General features: G+C 32.9%; 1 protein-coding gene across 4 annotated transcripts in view; it reads right to left on the reverse strand.

Annotated features, from left to right (window-relative positions):
- Positions 1 to 886: 886 nt before the first annotated feature.
- RPAP3 (RNA polymerase II associated protein 3) overlaps positions 887 to 20487 on the reverse strand; it is a 42078-nt gene continuing 22477 nt past the window's right edge. For all 4 annotated transcript variants that reach the window (XM_081309861.1, XM_081309860.1, XM_081309862.1 and 1 more), the window contains exons 9-17: positions 20131 to 20258; positions 15315 to 15436; positions 13126 to 13196; positions 12915 to 13016; positions 8580 to 8818; positions 6411 to 6597; positions 5317 to 5414; positions 4613 to 4713; positions 887 to 1156 (exon numbers count right to left, since the gene is read on the reverse strand). In XM_081309861.1, coding sequence (XP_081165987.1) covers positions 1071 to 1156; positions 4613 to 4713; positions 5317 to 5414; positions 6411 to 6597; positions 8580 to 8818; positions 12915 to 13016; positions 13126 to 13196; positions 15315 to 15436; positions 20131 to 20258 — 1134 coding nt within the window. In that variant the 3' untranslated portion in view covers positions 887 to 1070. The remainder of the gene's footprint in view (positions 1157 to 4612; positions 4714 to 5316; positions 5415 to 6410; positions 6598 to 8579; positions 8819 to 12914; positions 13017 to 13125; positions 13197 to 15314; positions 15437 to 20130; positions 20259 to 20487) is intronic.

The raw sequence follows: 20487 nt of genomic DNA on the forward strand, positions 1-20487 counted from the left end.
GTTCTATCAAGACCATGATTTCTGCTTGGTTACCTGGATTATTCTTTCTAATCCTTCATCTCTGAACCTAGATGTCACCTCTTCCATGGTTACATCACAGCCTCAAGTGAAACGAAGGCCTCAGTTTAAATCCTAGCTATATCATTTACAAGTAACATGACCCTGAGGGATTAGTTTGCTTCTCTTGGCTTCCTGTTTGCTACCTGTAAAATGGAAATAGAAAGAACCTACCAGGTAGGGTTGCTGTGAGGATTAGACAAAAAGCATCTCCCCCAAGAAAAGACCACAGAGAGTCTTAATACTTGCTAGTTACTACTATTGGCCCTAGGAACTTTCTAAGCACTTTTAATACTCACATGATGCCTTGTAGGAAATAAGAGGTTTAGAGCTGTCAAGTAACTGCCCCAAGCATTAACTTCCAACATCAGAGTTAACACTTGAACCCAGAACCTCACAAGCAGAAAAGGTTTGGAAAACAGGATCAGGGTTAGAGAATGTGTGGAGCTTGCTCAAGGACTCATGATCAGTTACTGCTCTATGCTCAACCAGATCTGGTTCTAAAGTGATAGCTGAATTGTGATTTGAAAGTCTTATAAACTACAAGCATCATAAAATAAGATTTGAGGAGATAAAAATGAGAAGCTGAGAAACTTGGCTTGGTTCCCACCAGTGGATGAAGGAATTCTTTAATTTAGGCAAAAAAAAAAAGGGCAACTATCTTTTTATCTACCTAATTCCCTGTATATAGCTATATGAAGCAGCTTTGTCACAGTTACAAAAACTCATGAAAATACAAAAACGTAATATTTATGAACACTAAAGAATGTATCTAAATGTAACATTTTAAATGATTTATAAAACAAAATGCTGACTCTTACAAATGTGCCATTATTTATATTTTTATTTTTAGAAAGACTTACAAATAGTTCACCAGAATACAATTCTCACAATTCACTTTATAGTTAATTAATTTATGTCCAAAGTGAGTCCTTTTCTTTATGGTTTCTGAAAAAGCAAAACACTTTATTTTTCAGTAGAAAAAAATTTACATGTGGAAGTCAAAAACATCTTCAACCACCATATCTTTTCTTGAGTTCTTCAACAGAATTATCTTTCAATCCTGATTTGTCTATGTGATTGAACAATACATGTGCAACTGAAAGAGAAAAAAAAATCCATTTTAATCTCATTTTCAAAAAAACTAAGCAAAATGTGAACTAAAAGAAGTAATCTGATCTGTCAAATAAAAGTTTTTTATATTTTGAAAGCAATAATTAAAATTACTTATAAATTCCAACTCACATATTTAAAAAGCCAACTTGAGAATGAAAATTACAATAATTCAACAATGTTTCTTTCCAAAATATTTTGTTTTAACAGTACAAAATTTCCCTTACATCGTTAATGACATTAACCTTACAGAATAAACTTAATTTATTCTATAAAAGCCTAAAAAGTTTTTGGCCTAACAAATATACTTTTTAAATATTTTTTTTTAGTTGTTGATGGATATTTTATTTATTTATATGTGGTGCTGAGAATCGAACCAGTGCTTCACACATGCTAGGCAAGCACTCTGCCACTGAGCCACAACCTCAGCCCCACAAGTATACTTTTATTTACTTAATATTTTTATTTCAATTTTAGATCTTTTTAAAACTTTATATCATTACTATAAATTGAAAATCAGCAATAATATCTATGAAATCACATTTGATGGGCTAGTAATACATTTTTAGATTAAATAATACATAAATACTAAAGATTTTAAAAAATGGTATTAAAAAAAGATTTGTCTATGAATCATAAAATCATCATTCTTACCTGAGTGGTCTACACTCAACTTTGGAAAACATAGTTCAAGTGAGAAGTATGAACAACTATTAATGATAATGGCAATATAAATATGGATAACAGCAGCTATCTTCACGGAATGCTTAATTACATGCCAGAACCATTCCAAATGCTTCCCATGTTTAACTTAGCACACAGTTGTGACCCAACCAAGACACAGTTGGTAGGTTGGTCTAAAGAGCAAGCTTACATTCTTCAAGTACACTCTGAACATAATATCACATTAGAGGGACAAGAAATCATTCAACACTTCTATATTGAAAGGCTATTATGTACTAGCACTGAGGCCTACTGACCAAAGTAAACAAAGTTCCTGCTCTCATGGAGCTTTTGTCTGTTAAGGAAAAAGAAATAATAAGCATATACATGAAACACTCTCAGTTACGTGTTAGGAAAAAAAATCAAGCAGGATTAGAAAACAAAGTGAGGGGCAGTGATGAGAGGTGGACAGTCATTTTAACCAGAGTTGGTGAAGAAAGTGTGAGGTGAAACTCAAAGAAGCCAGGAAGCACCAAGGTGAAGAAGACACGTAGGAAAGTCTAAATTCTAGGCTGAGGGAACAAATATAAAGTCCCTGAGGTTAAAGTAAGTTTGGCAGTTTAACATATTAAAAGATGTAAAGCCAACAAGTTGGGGGTGGAGTAATAAAAAAAAAAGTGGCAGCCCGGCATGGTGGTACACGCCTGTTATCCCATTGGCTCCCAGGCTGAGACAAGAGGAGTTCTAAGCCAGCCTCAGCAATCGCAAGGCACTAAGCAACTCGGTGAGACCCTGTCTCAATAAAACACAAAATAGGGCTAGGGATGTGGCTCAGTGGTTGAGTGACCCTAAATTCAATCCCTGGTCTCCACTTGCTCAACCCTCGCCAAAAAAGAACAAATGGCAAATGATGAAGTCAGAACAGCAATAATAATGACATATCTGGGATTTCACAGAATGGTTTGGGTACACTAAAAATAAGGCAGAAGCTTTAGGATTAAATTCTATTTTTAAAAAAAAATCTCTAAATTACATGTCCACTTTCCAAAGTACAAGAGTATTTTTCTTATTAAGAATCATTTATTGGGGCTGGGGATATGGCTCAAGCGGTAGTGCGCTCGCCTGGCATGCGTGTGGCCCGGGTTCGATCCTCAGCACCACATACAAACAAAGATGTTGTGTCCGCTGAACACTAACTAACTAACTAACTAACTAAATAAATAGATATTTAAAAACTCTCTCTCTCTGTCTCTCACTCTCTAAAAAAAATAAAATAAAAAATAAATAAAAAGATCTGTGCCATTAATGACCAGTTTTCACATCTGTTAGCTTAAAAAAAAAAGAATCATTTATTCATTTCTAGAAATAAAGAGTAAGAAAAGGAATCAAGTATGTTTGATATAGGAGTTATCTAAAAATGATACACTGCGCTTTTGCTAATTTTTAAAATACAAAAAAAAAAACTGATTAGTCCTGTATTTGATTTTGCTTTTCCCTGAAACCAGTATATAGCCCAAAAATGAAGTTTTCACAGTCCGATTTTACTTTAGGACTTCCCAAAACTGACCCTTCATGCCAAAGACTGACATGTGAAAATAAATAAGAGATGTAAAAATACAAAAGGGACATAATTCTTCAAGCTCATTACCTGCCATTCTTTACCCCTCAAATCTATAATCCAGTCACAGTACATTTTTAATTCTCTGAACTTTGCTCTTTCCTGCCTCAGTACTTCTAGCATGCATCATTCCCTTAGTCCAAAACTCTTCCCTACTCCTTCATCTAAATGACTCCTGAACTTCTTTGAAAATTCAGCTGAAACAAACTCAAGAAAATGAATTATCTCCCTCAAAATGGATTAGACGTTAGGCCCATACTGGCCCAACAGTTACATGCTCCATGATGGCAAGAATTCAACTATTATGCCACATACCACACTTCCAAGAAGAGCCCAGAAGTGGAAGGTCAGGGTTCAAATCCTGGGTGTTTCTTTAACTATGTGACCTTGGTCAAATTCTTTAACCTCTCTACTGGACAGTTTTTTCTTCTATAAAGAACAAATGGCATATCTTATATACAGAGATATGATAAATTGTGGTATAAAGGTGTATTAAGAATTGTAATGCAAAAAATAATAATAAGAGAGCTCGTGTAAAAAAATGTAAAATAGATTTGACTATTTTGACAAATGTAAATCATTACTTGTATATTTTCATTACTTGTATATATAAACACTTATATATTTATTCTTAAAAAAAAAGAAAGAACAAATGCCTGGCCCATTAATTAAAATTATAATTTTAAAAATGAAAATTAATTAAATTTTTAATTAAAATTAAAAACTAAAAATGTAATTTTTAAAAATTAGTTGCCTGTAATCCCAGCAATTCGGGAGGCTAAGGCAGGAGGCCAACCTCAGCAACTTGGCGAATCCCTGTCTCAAAATAAAAAATAAAAAGGGTTAGGGAGGTGGTTTGGTGGTTAAGCACCCCTGGGTTCAATCTCTAGTACAAAAAAAAAAAAGAAAAAAGAAAAAACACCAGAGAGAACAATAATAGCAATAATAGTACCTACACTTGCCACTTGCTACTACTGTCAGGATTAAAAATACAATTTTAATTGTACTTAATTTAACTGCACTTCAATTAACAACTTAATGTAATTATAATTAACTTACATGTAATTGCATATACCTTGTAAATAAAGTCTGTTGTCATTCTTTGAACAGTAAAGGAACATATAAGAATAACTAGAAATAGAAAAACCTTTTAGAACTTACTCTTTTTCTCAGATTCTGACATAAACATTACTGCCATATCAAACCTTTTTAGTTCAGAAAGTCTTTGTAAGATTTCAAAAATAAGTGATGGCTTTTCTTTCCTGAAATAATCCAAAAAATAAAAACCAATAATCAGTTAAAAGTAACTCATTTAATTCTGTTTACTAATACAATATTTCTAATTATACACAAGTAAGATTGTCACTTTTTATATTTTCCCTGGATACTGTTTATATTTTAAGTCCCCAAATGATAAAATTTCTCAAAATCAGCCAAAGAAATTATAATATTCTTAAATGAGAGCTTAGTACAGAGAAACCATTATTCTAACGCTGGTCATTTCCACATCCTACTTCTCTACAAAAAAATTAAATCCACGGCTGGAGTTGTGGTTCAGCAGTAAAGTGCTCACCTAGCATGTGTGAGGCACCCTGGGTTTGATCTTCAGTACCATATAAAAATAAATAAATAAAATAAAGGTATTGTGCTCAACTACAACTAAAAAAACAGGGAAAAAAAACCACATTTTCCTCCCACTGAAGCTTTCACCCTTTTGTCTATACTTGTCATATCTTTATAACTTCTGTAATGTTAAAATTTACTAGAAAGTTAATTTTGCTATGTATAAAATATTAATGTCAAAGAATGAATTTTCCAAATCACAGTATTACAATATGAGAGCATAATTAAAATATTCAACTTACTCAATGTAAAAGTCATGCAGAATTTTAATGATTTGGTTGAATATATCTGGATCTAGATTCTTCTGAAACAACTTAGGATACAAGGATGGTTCAATTTGCTTGGGAAAAACAGAAAATTAAATTGTGGCAACATTCACATTGCACAAATTATTTACAAACTGTTTAAATAAAAGTAGTAAGAATAATTATAGGGCTGGGGTCGTGGCTCAGCGGTAGAGCGCTCGCCTAGCATGTGCAAGGCCCTGGGTTCGATCCTCAGCACCACATAAAAATAAACAAAATAAAAGTATTATGTACAACTAAAAAATAAATATTAAAAAAAAGAATAATTATAATGCATTAATATCTAATAAATATAAATGGGACCACATTTAAATGCAATTCTGAGAGAACAACAACAGATAATCTGTTTCAGTAAGGGGAAAAAAAATAATCACATGAACATACAGACACCACTCTACAAGGGACAACCTGTACTTTCAAAAAGGAAGAACTAGATAGAACTAGAAATATTTAAAAGGAAAATTAAATGAGATAACAAATTTGAAATGACAGTTTATTACCTAATTCTAAGGGAGTTAGATACTATCATTATACTTGAAAAACACTATGTTAATCTATTATTCAGTTCTATTATTATTAAGTTCTATTCTAATCTATTATTTAGTGCTTTTTAATCATAAGAACTAAAGTTCTTATGATTCAATTCTGTATCTTGGAGCAAATAAAAGCTCATTTGTTTTCAGAAAAATAATTGTCTAAACATTGCGAATTACTTGACACACAGAAGTCATTCAATGTATTTCAGCTTGAAGGATGAAAGATTAAGCACAAGCTATATGAGAAATAAAATTACACTGAGTTATTTTAGACATTAGAATTTAATACAGAACCTATTTCCAAAGTTAAAAACCAAGGTTCCCTGGTTGCAAATATTTTTAAATGTTCTGGCAAGATGATGATATATATTAAGCAAGGGGAAATGCATTTTCTAATATTATGTCATTCAAAAAGCAAATATTATAGCACTATTATACAGTGACAAAAGTTCTTAGACCTTTTACTTCCAAGAATTACTACTTCCTCTCTCTTACCTTTAAATACTGATACAACATATCTGGAGAACCTTTCAGTTGTCTGAAATCAGATTCAAGCTGGAATGAGTTGGCAGGAACTGGAGGCAGAGCAGATGTGACAAACTTAGCAGGTACTTGTTCTCCCTTTATAGAAATTTTCTCACTCAAAGACTGGCTAATGTCCTGTTTCAAACTGACTCGAGGTCTGAAATATTTCAGAGGCATCAATCAAACAATTAGAAATGAATCATAAATAGTCAAAGCTCAATAAAGAAAACTGCACTAGAGATTTTTAAATTTCTAATGTATTAATGTTATTTATTTGTATTCTACAAGTATTAAATTCTTTTGACTAATAATATATATATAGTTTTGAAAAAAAAAGACTATGCCCTTGCAAATTTTCATATTCTAACTATACAATGACTATTCTCATCTGTTAGGTCACTAGCCTGGTCAGCCTTTGAGAATACCATCTCTACTGCAGGACTGCATCAAAAAAAAACTCACAACTCAGCCTTTCAGAAACAAAGTATCAGTTACAAGATATTTCTAAGAAGAAAATGCTTCTTCCTTTTGTTTTACAAAAGCTACCCAATTACTATATTCCCACCAATCCATATTATCTCTTCAAGTAAAATTATCACTAACGTTCAAAGTTTAAAATAAAACAAAAAAGTGAAAATTCACAGGTTTGCTGAATGGCAATGTAAGACTATCTATAAGATCATATGTGGGCTTGGATTATGGCTCAGTGACAGAGCACTTGCCTAGCACCAGGTTCGATCCTCAGTACCACATATAAATAAATAAATAAAGGTACATCAACAACTAAAAAAAAATCATACATAATACTAAACAGTAACACAAATTAACCTAATCAGTCTGTATCATCTATATTTTCATATTCAGGAAACTCATGGAATTATTTAATCCCAAATTTAATTCCAAAAATTAAAGAGTGCCCAACAGTCTTCAATATTAATGGGTATAGAAAATAGGGGCTAGCCTTCAATAGATGAATGGATTAAAAAATGTGGCATATATACACAATGGAATATTACTCAGCAATTAAAAAGAATAAAATCATGGCATTTGCAGGTAAATGGATGGAGTTAGAGAAGATAATGCTAAGTGAAGTTAGCCAATACCAAAAAACCAAATGCCGAATGTTTTCTTTGATGTAAGGAAGCTGATTCATAGTGGGATAGAGAGGGGGAGCATGGGAGGAATAGACAAAACTCTAGGTGGGGCAGAGGGGTGGGAGGGGGCATGGGATAATTAATGATGGTTGAATGTGATGATCATTATCCAAAGTACATGTATGAGGACACAAATTGGTGTGAGTATACTATGTATACAATCAGAGATAAGAAAAATTGAGCTCTATATGTGTAATAATATTTGTAATGCATTCCGAGAAAGAAAGAAAGAAAGAAAGAAAGAAAGAAAGAAAGAAAGAAAGAAAGAAAGAAAGAAAGAAAGAAAGAGAGAAAGAAGGAAAGAAGGAAAGAAAATAGGGGCTGAGAATGGGGCTCGGCGGTAGAGCGCTCGCCTAGCATGTGCAAGGCTCTGGGTTCGATCCTCAGCACCACATAAAAAGAAATAAAAAACAAAGGTATTGTGTCCAACTACAATTAAAATATATATTTTTTTAAAAAAGAAAATAAAGGTAATATCTTGGGCTGGTTTTGTAGCTCAGTGGTATTGCACTTATCTAGCACATGTGAGGCACTGGGTTTGAACTTCGGTACCACATAAAAAAATAAGGAAACAAAATAAAGGTATTATGTCCAACTACAACTAAAAATATTTTTAAAAAAGAAAAGTAGTATCTAAATTCTGCATTTTTTATGGATCTTCCTTTTAAAAAATTAAAATTTTTTGTTCAATTAAATAGTAAAATATATACACTGAAGTTCTAGAAAAGAAAATCAACAAAATCAATTTGATTAAGGCACTTTCTTATATCTACATTATCTCTGAAAACTCTGCTCCAATAAAGGAATAAGTGATTACTGTTAAACAAAATCTTTCTCACAGTAAAGACAAATAAAAGAAAATTAGAATCTAAAGTGAGACAGTACAAAAAACTGCAGTAAGTCAAAAGTCTTCTTAGTAATATCAATTTTCTACTGGAATTACTGTCATTCTAGATGATTAGCAAATAACAGTATTTCTACTCACGGCAAGGCTGAAGTATCATTGATTTCTTCTATTTTCAAAACTTTTGCTCGTGGAGTATCACTTGGGGGCAAAAGGTCATCTTGGCTTGAATTCTTCTTACTAGCAGTGTCTGTGGCTGCTATTACGTTTGCTAGATTAATAGGATTACCCTCTGGAGCAGCAGCAGTAATGCTATCTGGCACATCAATAGTCTGTATCAAATTACCAGTTTCTTCAATAATAACCTTCTTGAGTGGTTTCTAAAACAATTAAAATCAATTCTTTAAAATCAACATATTAGCGGTTTCCCATTTTAAGGTCACAAGTTAAAAGGTGCTGTGTTCTTACAGCTAATATCCCAGTTGTAAGTAAATTCAATTTGGTGGCTAAACAGACATAGGAATTACACTCTGAGAATACAAAGAATAAAAAGCTATGCACCTACCCTACACAAGATTTAAATGGAAAAGAAAGACACAAATGCGTAAGTAATTCTGAGGGAATGGATGTGCATAAAAGAAGAAAGCACAAAATGCCAAGAGAACTCAGGAAGGAAAAGTAAACAGTGGAATCAGGGAAGCCTTCACAGAAGGAAACAGCACAGGGGAATGGCCAAGGGCAAGGCTGCTACAAGACCAAGGGCAGGGAAGCAGTCCAGTGTGGCTGTCACAAGGGCAGTGGTGGTACAAAAAAAGCCTGAGAGGCTGCTTAAGGACAGTTAATACAGAGACCTATGTGCCATGTCAAGGAGTCTGGACTTGATCCTTGAGGCAATAGAGCAAAGAAAATATATTAACACAATACCAGCATGGTTTAACTTGAGGCAAGTAGAATAAGACAATAATACATAGTATCTGAAACAGACTAACTACAATCTCTGCATATGTAGTAGATGAATTAAACCAGCCCTGGATTATAGATTTGCCAAATAATACTTACAAAATTGGTCAGTGTTATCCATAATGGTTTTCTAATTTAAAATAAATGGCAGTCACTATTTACTTTGATCATTACAAGTATCAAATATTTTCAATTTCTCTTATACTTATGGTATTATTTTATATTTAGTAAAACAAAACACTATTCTTCACTATATCATCACACCAGACATTAAGGAGCTACTACTATACCACGAGGGGTTTTTGAAAATAAAAAAGGCAAGAAAGCTCCTTCTAAAATTGACAAATATTGATAAACAGTTGTAGCTATAGTAAAATAGTTACTCTATTTTTTTATATATTCCAAATCTGATTTTAAAGAGAAAAACTTAACATGCTCATACTGTTCATTTCAAATGCATAGTTGAATTATAAATGAAAAATTATAAGTATTAAAAACTTCTGACATACAAATTACATTCAATGTCAAAACTAGACATTCCATTAGCATGGCTAAGAGCTAATGGTAGCAACTAAGTATTTCTACATAAAAAAAGCTAAAAAGCAAATTTGAAACATAATCCTCTTGGCAATTCTGTTTTAAAGGACAGTTATATTAAGACCTTTTCCTTGATGATAACTGTATCAATCAGTTTTCTATTAAGACATTGACCAAGAATGGACACGTTAGTATTAAAAATGTATGAATATACAATAAATTCTACTATGTATAATTATAACATGCTAATAAAAATGTAGATGATGAAAAATAAAAGCAACAGTATGAATTAAGTCATTGTGGTCCATTTAAAGCCAAATTCTTTCATTGACAAGACATGTATAAACATGATTCTAATTAATGTTTTTCTTAATGGTCTCTAACCCATGTAGACCAATGGGTTCTGAGAGTCACTGAGGGCCACTGATGACAGGGGCAGGGGTTGCAGGTAGAGCATGCTGGTTATAGCTGTAAACTATAAGATACTGTTACTGAAAGAAAAAAAAAAACTAAGAAAATATAAAAGGTTTAATCCACTCCTTTTTAAAAACTATGGATCAAAAGTGTAATATTTATTTAGTTCTGTATTTTCCCATTTCAAGGGAAAATAAAGAACAAACTGTAAGTCAAAAGAGATAATGGGTCCAGGGAGAAAGGTGAACTTTTGACAGGGAGAAAGGTGAACTTTTGATGTGGAGAAACAAAAGTGTTTTTGTTTTTTAAATAACAGTTTAGCAGATCAGGAAAAACTTTAATTTACTACCACCTAATAGGCTCCTGTGGGCCCCTGGTGAGATTTGCTGAAAGTACTCCCAGGCTCCCAGGCCCTGAAGCAGACTCTCCTGGCCTATCCTCTCACTTGAATAACCCAAGGCACACACACTCTCTTCTCTCTCTCCACCATCCCACACTACTTCCCTTCATATAACTAATCTGAGTTATTCTACATTTAAGGAGAAAACTCAAAAATAATAAGTTTTAGATAACTTGCTTAAGATTTCAAAGTTTATAAAGTAGGGCTCAAATCAAGTCTCAAAGGTATTACACCAAACTTCTAACTTCTGTTTTTTTAAATAATCATTGCCCATTTATTATCGTAGAGATCTACTATAAAAATAAATGGCAATTATTTCCCTTCTCAGTAGGATACTAATTTTCTTTGTGTTAGATTATTTATAAAATACTTTACTACCAGCTCTCTTATTTCATAAAGATTTTGAGATACTGTCACAGAATAAATTCATGCTACATTTTCATAATTATTAATATAAACTGATTTTTAAAGTCAAGGAGAGAGAACCTAACAAATTTATGAAAGTTGTTCAGGTATAATCGTCATGAGACATTACATATACTGATACTTGATTTATCCTATGGCAAAATCTTTATAATTATGGACAGCAATGACTATCAAAGGACTTTTTTAAGTGTGCAAATTAATTTTTGTGAAAAAGTCTTATAAAGATGTAAGTTTCCAGGAATGGTGGTACACACCTGTAATCCCAACAACTTGGGAAGCTGAAGCAGGAAGATTACAAGTTTCAGGCCATCCTTAACAACTTAGTGAGACCCTCAACAACTTAGCAAAACTCTGTCTCAAAATTCAAAAAATAAAAAGAGCTGGGGATGTAGCTCAGCAGTAAAGCACCTGGGTTTAATCCCCAGTACCAAAAAAAAAAAAAAAAAAAAAGATGTGAAAGTTTAAATCATATTTACTAAAAAAGAACAGAATAGCAGCAAATGAATATAATACACGAAACAATTAATACAATATAATACACAGAAACAAAGAATCATGCCTGGCACTTGAAATACATGAAACCAGTATTAGCCAGAAAATACATGAATGCAAACACAGCAGGAACACTGGGAAAGTATTAAATTAAGAAATCAACTATCTGAAGTTTGTTTTGCTATATTCATATAAAATATGAATATAGCAAAACAAACTTCCTGTCCTTTATAAAAGGGGGCTAAAAATACCTGCTCAAACTTCCTTATAAAATTATTATTTCTAGCAAAGACTCATCCATTAATAACTGTTACTTCTGTGGGTCAGAGAAAGGATCTTCATCAGTAATGGGCACATAATAAGGTTTTTGGGGAAAGAAACTTTCAATTTCCCTGATCTGGTTGGTAGTTTTATGTGTGTTCACTTTATAATTATTGAGTCTTAATTTTTGTTGTGTGTTTTTGTATGTATTTTATATCTTACAATTTTGATTTTACAAACACATATACTAAAAGTACTATATAAATGTTAGAATTACCACTTAGTCACATCACACATATATAACATATATGTTTGCCTTAAATGAATTCAACTTTAGAGGTTCAATATAGACCTGCTAAATTCATGCTACTCTTTCTGTTCCAATATTACAGGGAAAAACTAGCCTTGTTGGAATTAATGATAAACTACAGTATGCCCAAAATAATGTGCAAGCTATTGCAATGAGAACTCAACCTCAGAAAAAAGGAGTAATAAAATAAAAAACATTTTATTGCTACAAAATGTAAAACTGGCCAGGTGCACTGTAATCCCAGTGGCTGGGGAAGCTGACGCAGGAGGATCTCAAGTTCAAAGCCAACCTTAGTAACTCAGCAAGACCCTGTCTCTAAATAAAACACAAAAATGGGCTGGAGATGTGGTTCAGTGGTTAAGTGCCCCTGGATTCCATCCTTAGTACCAAAGAGAAAAAGAAAATATGTAAAACTGTTCCAAATTTTTATAAGAAAATTGTGTAAAGATATTTAAATAAAATACTAAATTAAATTACTCTAGAAATCTAAACATTTGAATTTTCCCTAATTTTATTATGCCAATAATCCTAGGAAGCATTTCTTTAAGATTCTAAAAATAACTCAGGAAAAAGCTTTCAACATTTTTTTTTAGTTTGTTTTTTCAACAGTTTGCTTCTAATTCTATTAATAAAACACAGATATTTAAATGACAAGGAGAAAAAGAGCTTTACTTACAACTGATCCAAGATGAGGTGGATTATCAATGGGTTTTACCACATTTTGTCTTTGTGTGGAATCAAGAAAGACATCATCCCAGTGTCCTTTCTCAATTAATTCCTTCAAAATAAATTTGTAATCATAACTATCAAAATTTTGAGTTAATTATGTAACCAATATATGAACTTGTGTTTCAGAAAATATGACTACACTGAGGTGAAAGAAATACCTTTTTAATTCTAGAAAGTTCAGTTACTGCTTGCTTATTTCCAGGCTCCAGAAGTAACACAGTTTCAAAATCTAAAGTGAATTAAAGAAAAACACAAAAAGGGAGTAAAAATATTTAATTAAGTTCAAGACATGATACATTTAGTTAGTAATCCCATTTTTGTCTCAAGAAGTTTTTTTCACTCAGTACACTAGGTAACAGGTGAGCAATAATAAAGACTAATATTTACTATGTGCTGCTCTATTTATTTTATATGAAATTTCATGTAACCTTCACTATAATTTCATTTTACAGATAATACAACTGAGGCCCAGACAACATTGAATTTATCAAAGCTCATGCTGCTAAAGAAGATAGAGTAACTTACCAAACAAAACAGAATCAGAAAATTCCCTACCCTGAAATGGATGCATTTAGAAAAGATAATGCTAAGTGAAGTTAGCCAATCCCAAATAAACAAATGCCGAATGTTTTCTCTGATATAAGGAGTCTGATTCATAGTGAAACAGGGAGAGGGAGCATGGGAGAAATAGATGAACTCTAGATAGGGCAGAGGGGTTGGAGGGAAAGGGAGGGGGCATGGGGTTAGAAATGATGGTGAAATGTGATGGGCATTATTATCCAAAGTACATGTATGAAGATACGAATTGGTGTGAATATACTTTGTATACAACCAGAGATATGAAAAACTGTGCTCTACATGTACAATAAGAATTATAATGCATTCCACTGTCATATATAAATTTTAAAAAAGATAAAAATAGATCATGATAAGACATTGGTTAGAAAAAAAGCGCTGTTTGCATTTTCAGCACCAGGGACTTCAATATTCCCAAAGCAAAGGGGGTGGGAGGAATTACTAACACTGGCAAAGTAGGTTTTGTCAGCAATGTTTGGTGAATACTTTGGATGAGAAGGAGCTTCCAGCATTGTGACTTCTGTTCTTCTCAGGCAACTCCTTAAATTAGCATCCATTGCTCTTTTAAATATTATGTGGTGGGAAAGTGTCTATACTGCATCTGTTCATCTAAAACTATGAATTGCTTTTATCACTGATTTCTAAAATACACCTGCACATAAAAGTTTGGGACAATTATTTTATTTCTGTCTCAACTTTCCATCAGATAAACTCTTCAAACACAAAATCATTACCTTTAAAAAAAATGTCTCTCAACAAGTATGGACTTCTCTGATTTATAAATTAAATGCTTCTTACAGAAAAAAAGAAAGAAAGAAAGAAAATTCCCTACCCTGGATTATCACTCAGCCTTAAGAAGGAATGAAATTCTAATACAAACAACAACATGAATGAACCATGAAGATGAGTTAAGTTAAATAAGCCAGATGAAAAGAGACATATACTATTACAATTCTACTACTATCAGAAATTTAAAATAGTTAAATTCATAGAGAAAATAGAACAGTGGTTACTAAAGATAGAGGGTGAGGACAATGAAGAGCTATTATTTAATGGGTACAGAAGTTTAGAATGGGGTGATAAAAGTTCTAGACATGGACAGTGGTCTTAGTTGCATAATACTGTAAATGTACTTGATGCCAAACTATACACTTAAAATGGTTAAAATAGTAAATTCAATTTTATGTATAATTTATTTAAAAAAACACAAATCAGAAAAGAAAAAAGGCTGAAAATCAATTAAAAAAGTATTGACCTCAAGAAGCTAAAAAAACAGCAAATTAAACCCAAAAAATAAAGAGTATAAATAAAAAAATTTAAAAATACATACAAAGGAATCAAATCAATTCTTTGAAAAGACTAATAAAATGAATATCTGAGACAAGATTATAGAAAAATAAGAGGGAAAAAGCATCAAAAATAAAAAGGATTATCACTAAAGCCCTCACATTAGCCTCCATCCCCTATCTACTGATTCTTTTTTTATTATTATTATTCCTGCCTTATTTTTACTTTTCCTTGTCATTTATAATCCAAAATTTTCAATAACATTGATTGGTAATTAGCCAAGAGAGTAGTATAAAGTAAAGACTAATTGGGTGAAGGTATGGTCCTTCAAACCTACTCATAAGCACAATTGTACAGGGAAAAAAAAAAAAAAAAAAAAAACCTTTCTTAAGTTTAGCATCTTTGAACCATGGGAAAGCAACAAAAATCCCTGCTTTATACTTTGGGAGTCTCATCAGGATGAGTGTGTAACATAAAGTTTTACCTTGTTTGGCCTCATTTATCTTTCCCAAAAATGTTCTTGCAGTTCCTCTTCTAGCAAAAGCTTTAGAGTAAGAGCCATCTAATAAAATGGCCTGTGTGCAGTCTCTTTCAGCTTCTTCATATCTATTGAACATAATAAAATTATCAACTGGAAATCATGCAGCTTATAGAAAATTTTCATAAAACTGAGTTTCTAATTTAAAAAAAAACATATCTAATTTCAATTACGAATTCCCACATCTGTATTTCAGGAGAAAGACTATTTTTTACATTTTTCATTCTCAATAAATCATGTAACCATCTGGTAAGGAGGGAGAAGGTACCAAATTAAGGGAAAGTTAGAAGAAAGTCTGCTGGAAAGATGGAATTCACAGTGGTAAAATATGAGCTGAAGTAACAAAAGAGTATCACTGCTGGCAGGTCATCTCCTCTCCAACCCTCAATATGCTCAGGTACTATGTTATAATTGGCATTAGTTTCTTCGTAAAATTTCACTAACCTTACCCATAATTTGAATCGATTAAGGAAAAACAACCCACAAAAAAGTAAAGATCTATTATGATAGCCTATCGTCTGATATTTTGCATAAATACTACTCAGCCACGCAACTAGTAACCAACTCAAATTGGGTTTGGTTCAGTAACAAAGAACTAAAAAAAGCTTCACACACACACACATACACAGAGAACAAAAAACCCTCAGACCTTCCCATATATTCAAATGACATTAATGAATATTAATTTATTACACATGATAACAGTACTGTGATTATGTATGAAATATCCTTTTCTCTGGAACAAATATCACAATGTCTGTTATTTTCTATATAATAATTCGGTGAGGGGAGGCTAAAACAAATACAACATAGAAGATATGACCTGTTAAAAACTAGATGAGGGGGCCAGGTATTGTGGTGCACACCTATAATCCCAGCAACTCAGAAGACTGAGGCAGGAAGATCTCAAGTTCAAGGCCAGCCGCAGCAACTTAATAAGACCCTAACTCAAAATTTTAAAAGGCTAAGGATGTACCTCAGTGGTAAAATGCCCCTGAATTCAATCCCCAGTACAAAAAGAAACGAAACGTAAATAATGCATACATGAACTTACATTATTTTCATGACACTCTGGAAAGTTTCATATTTAAAAAAAAAAAAAAATCCTGTGATTACATTCTCCCCAAGGCCTAGATAAATGCCATCTTACCCTCACAACAAGATTCATGAATAAAATATGAATTTCTATTTTGGGCCACACTTTTAAGAATAAAGTCAAACTCCTTTGCAGAGCACAAAGTCAGAGGCCTGATTCTTAGGCTTCTCTCTGCCACTGTCCCCTGCATAACAGTCATGAACTTTCCCATTCCCACACCTTTGATGAATCTGTACTAGGACACTCACCCTGTTTATTCACCTCACTAACCCATACTACTCTGTGAGAGCTCAGCTGGGTTTGAGCTCCTTAAGTTCTTTCCATGCATTCTCGCACCTGTTGAGAGCCATCCGTGTGCTATATGTGGACTATACCAGTATTGTAGCCTTTGAATAGGAAAATTTGGTATTTGGGAACTTCCTGTGGCAATCCCATAGGCTAAGATCGCGCAAATATATGTGAATTTCTATTCAGCTCTACCTGGTCCCACACAGCACTGGAGATGGGGTAAGCTGCTGTAGCCACACAACCTCTCAGAGATGGGTATAACCTGCCAAGATGCCAATCAACTTTTGACTGTAAGACATCACGAATCTAGACTCCTTCCCAGCTGCCACGATAGGGTTTATGTAGCAGACCTTATCACTGATGACAGGACGCAAGGAGGTGGAGATGCCAAGCCCTACTGCTGCTGCAGGCTGGTGCCAGTGTTTTGTTCACCATGAACTCCCATAGAATAAGTCCCTCACAGCATTAACACAGTATATTCTAATAATTAGAGTCACTTTTCCTGTCTCTTCCTCCAAACTCCAAGTTGTTTTAAAAAAACTACATATTTAATATCTGTACACTTAATATTTCCATAGCACCTACCAGGACAACTGACGGATTCTGGCTCAATAATTGTTTGCTAAATAAATCAGAAAACTTCCAAACAGCCCAATGCAAAGACAATTTAGAAGATAAATATTTAGGAAGCCATTTTAATTGCATATTCAAAAAGTATGTTCTATTATAGAGCTGAAGAAAATCCAAAAAAATATTTTAAAACTGTAAGGTTTCCACACAAGTAAATTCTTCTTTGACAATGAATTGATGTTAAGTTTTTTTTTAATTATTAAATATCAATTATGCACTCCAAGTATAACCTGGATTTAGAAAAATCCAATCTATAAACACCTTTTAGAAGATGTCAGAGAAGACAAACTAATCAAAAACAGAAATAGTAAAGATAGTAAAGATGATTAGTTCAGAAAACAGTCGTTTCCTACTTCCTTCCTCGTTCCTGAGCCCTACACCTCCTCTAACCATAAATTCTAAGTGTTCACTCTGCTTGCTCTATTTCAACTCCATCCCTAATCAGCAGTAGGTGAACTCTATGCTAAACCATGTCTTAGCCCAGTCTGTTACACAGACATGATTCTACCTTATTTCTGTGAACAACCCTCAACACTATTTCTTATAGCAAGTATCTAATACTATTGGATCCTTTTCCTCTAATCCTATCTCTAAATTTAGATTTTGTTCCAAGAATAGGATCTACACTGGTTCTTGTTAAATCTTCAAGCACTAGCGTCCTATCCCAAACTTCTGAGCCCATTTCTGATTATTTTACTATCTCTTCAGAGCTTCTGAAGCTCACCACCCATCAACCTCCATTTCACAACCTGCCAGCTCACAGACACTCGACCACTGCAACTCAAGGATGTCTTGCTGAGCTTCTTAACACCACTCACCTACTCATGTAGACTAGCACCTCTGGAAACCATGTTCTCTAGAAACCTTGGCTGCCCTACCTAGGTGAATTTCTCCTTACTCCCTGCTGGCAGATAAGACTGACTTCACTACTAGTTCTCTCCTCCTACTACCAGTCAACCTTATCAGTCTTAATTTGACAGAGTTTGTAGGAACCCAAGCTACAGGGTGGATAACTAAATTAAGAATTATTAAAGTTTGAAAAGTTGTTCCTTTTGATGTTCTTCATCTAGCCTATAATACAAGAAACTCCTTGTAGTAGAGAAAATTTCTAATATTAAGTGTGAATCTAATAGACTTTACAAATAAAAGTAACGTAATTCTTTTATTTTAAAATTATACTCTGCTAGCTTGCCATAGTATATTCTACTAACATGACTGTCAACTAAAGCAATAAAACTAATACAGTGCTCTTATAAATGCAAATATAATCCCTCAGCTACAAGAAGGTATTTTTATTGGCATTATAATCAAACCAAAGAATTCAGGCCTTACAATTTTTAAACCAATGCACAATTTTTATCAAATTTTCATAAGCTAATAAGAGATACAATGCTCTTGACTAATCAACAAAACAACCTATCTAGTTTTAATTTAAATGAAACTAAATACATAACCAAAATTACCTCTGTGACAGGATTCCTAACCTAAGATCCTTTGGTAAAAACTTGGATGGGAAAAAAAATGACAACCTTTTTTTCATTAAACTTTTAAGTAAAATTTAACTTTCTTTCAATTATAAATACAAACAACCAAGCACAGTAGTAAAAGCAGTACTATAACTTTGTCACCTTTAATCACATATTTTTATATCCTGTTATAACTGTTATAGATACCTCAAAATATTATTTATGCCAACCACCATTTCAGAATCATAGTAGTAATCTGACCTGCTGTTTTGTTTGTGATTATAGTACCCTGTCTACAGACACTTCTGCGACATAGCTGGCCAACTCCTGGGCAACTCTGACCCTAGTAGATAGTCAGATGCCAAAGAGTCAGGTCATGAGTTATCACACTAGTAATCTAAACATCTATGTTACTTTTGGGTATTCCTTATCCACACCTGTTTGATGATCACTATGTATCAAAAAAAATCACCCAAAGTCTAATATTCTTATTCAAACCTTCACATATATGCCTTTTATAATTTTTAATCTGTCTACATTTTAAGAGCAATTTCTCATTCTGTAGTGAGTTAATAACCACAAATTTTAAAACTGTATATCAATACAATTGGTTTTCTTTGTAATCCTAGTTGTATAATTATGCACTTCAAAATCATATCCTGAGAATAACATGCAGCCTAGGAAGTCCATGATACTGGGGAAATTTCTAATCTCTACTTATAACATTTATAGACTCTTTATAAATTCTGGCACTAGTGTATAAAGTATTATTACAAGAGACACAAAGTGTAAGTTTCTTTCTTACAGATATTATTCTACAGAGCACTTAACCTGGAACCCCATGCACATTTAAAAAAATGGTTAATATTACAGGACCAAGTTTTAGTTATTAATGTTATCAACTAGCAGTTTCAATGACAGCAGCTCCCTTTTCTTATACATGTGCATATGCATAGAAAACGCCTCCAAATAAGACTTTGTCATAAGGGTCTAAGGTTAAGAATAATTTTAAAATCAATGATGCATACGAACATCCATAAACTACATAATGTAAGACTAAATTGTGTAATGTGAGACTATTAAAAGTGAGAAAATATTAATAAGAACTAACATTTACTGTATAGAACTATGTTCCTAGTACTATACCACATGTACAATTTCCCTCCCTTTTTTCTCTCATTTAGCACTCAAAATTAAATAAATTAAATTTAATTTATTGATTAGCTAATATGCCAAATTATATTTTCATCCTGAAAAGCATTAAAATATAACCAATACTTACTTCTGAATCTTCAGATAGGCCATTGCTCGGTTAGCAGGAAGAAGGGCATTAGCACCATCTGCTGCTATTCCTCGAGTATAGCATTCGATTGCTCTTTCGTACTTCCCCTCTTTGAAAAATCCATTCCCCTATGATTTTGGACAGAAGTATACAGAAGAATCAAAAAATATGCAAGAAAAAATAATTGAATTCAAATTTTAAGAAACATTCTAAGGATATCCATCAATATTATGTCAGTAATTAAAGTATATTTTAATTGTTAAAAGCCTAGTTCATGGGCTAAGGTTGTGGCTCAGCTAGAGCTCTTGCCTAGCATATGCAAGACGCTGGATTCAATCCTCAGCACCACATAAAAAT

The sequence above is a fragment of the Spermophilus citellus genome, assembly GCF_964194105.1.
Source record: "Spermophilus citellus genome assembly, chromosome: 10".
Lineage (NCBI taxonomy): Eukaryota > Metazoa > Chordata > Mammalia > Rodentia > Sciuridae > Spermophilus > Spermophilus citellus.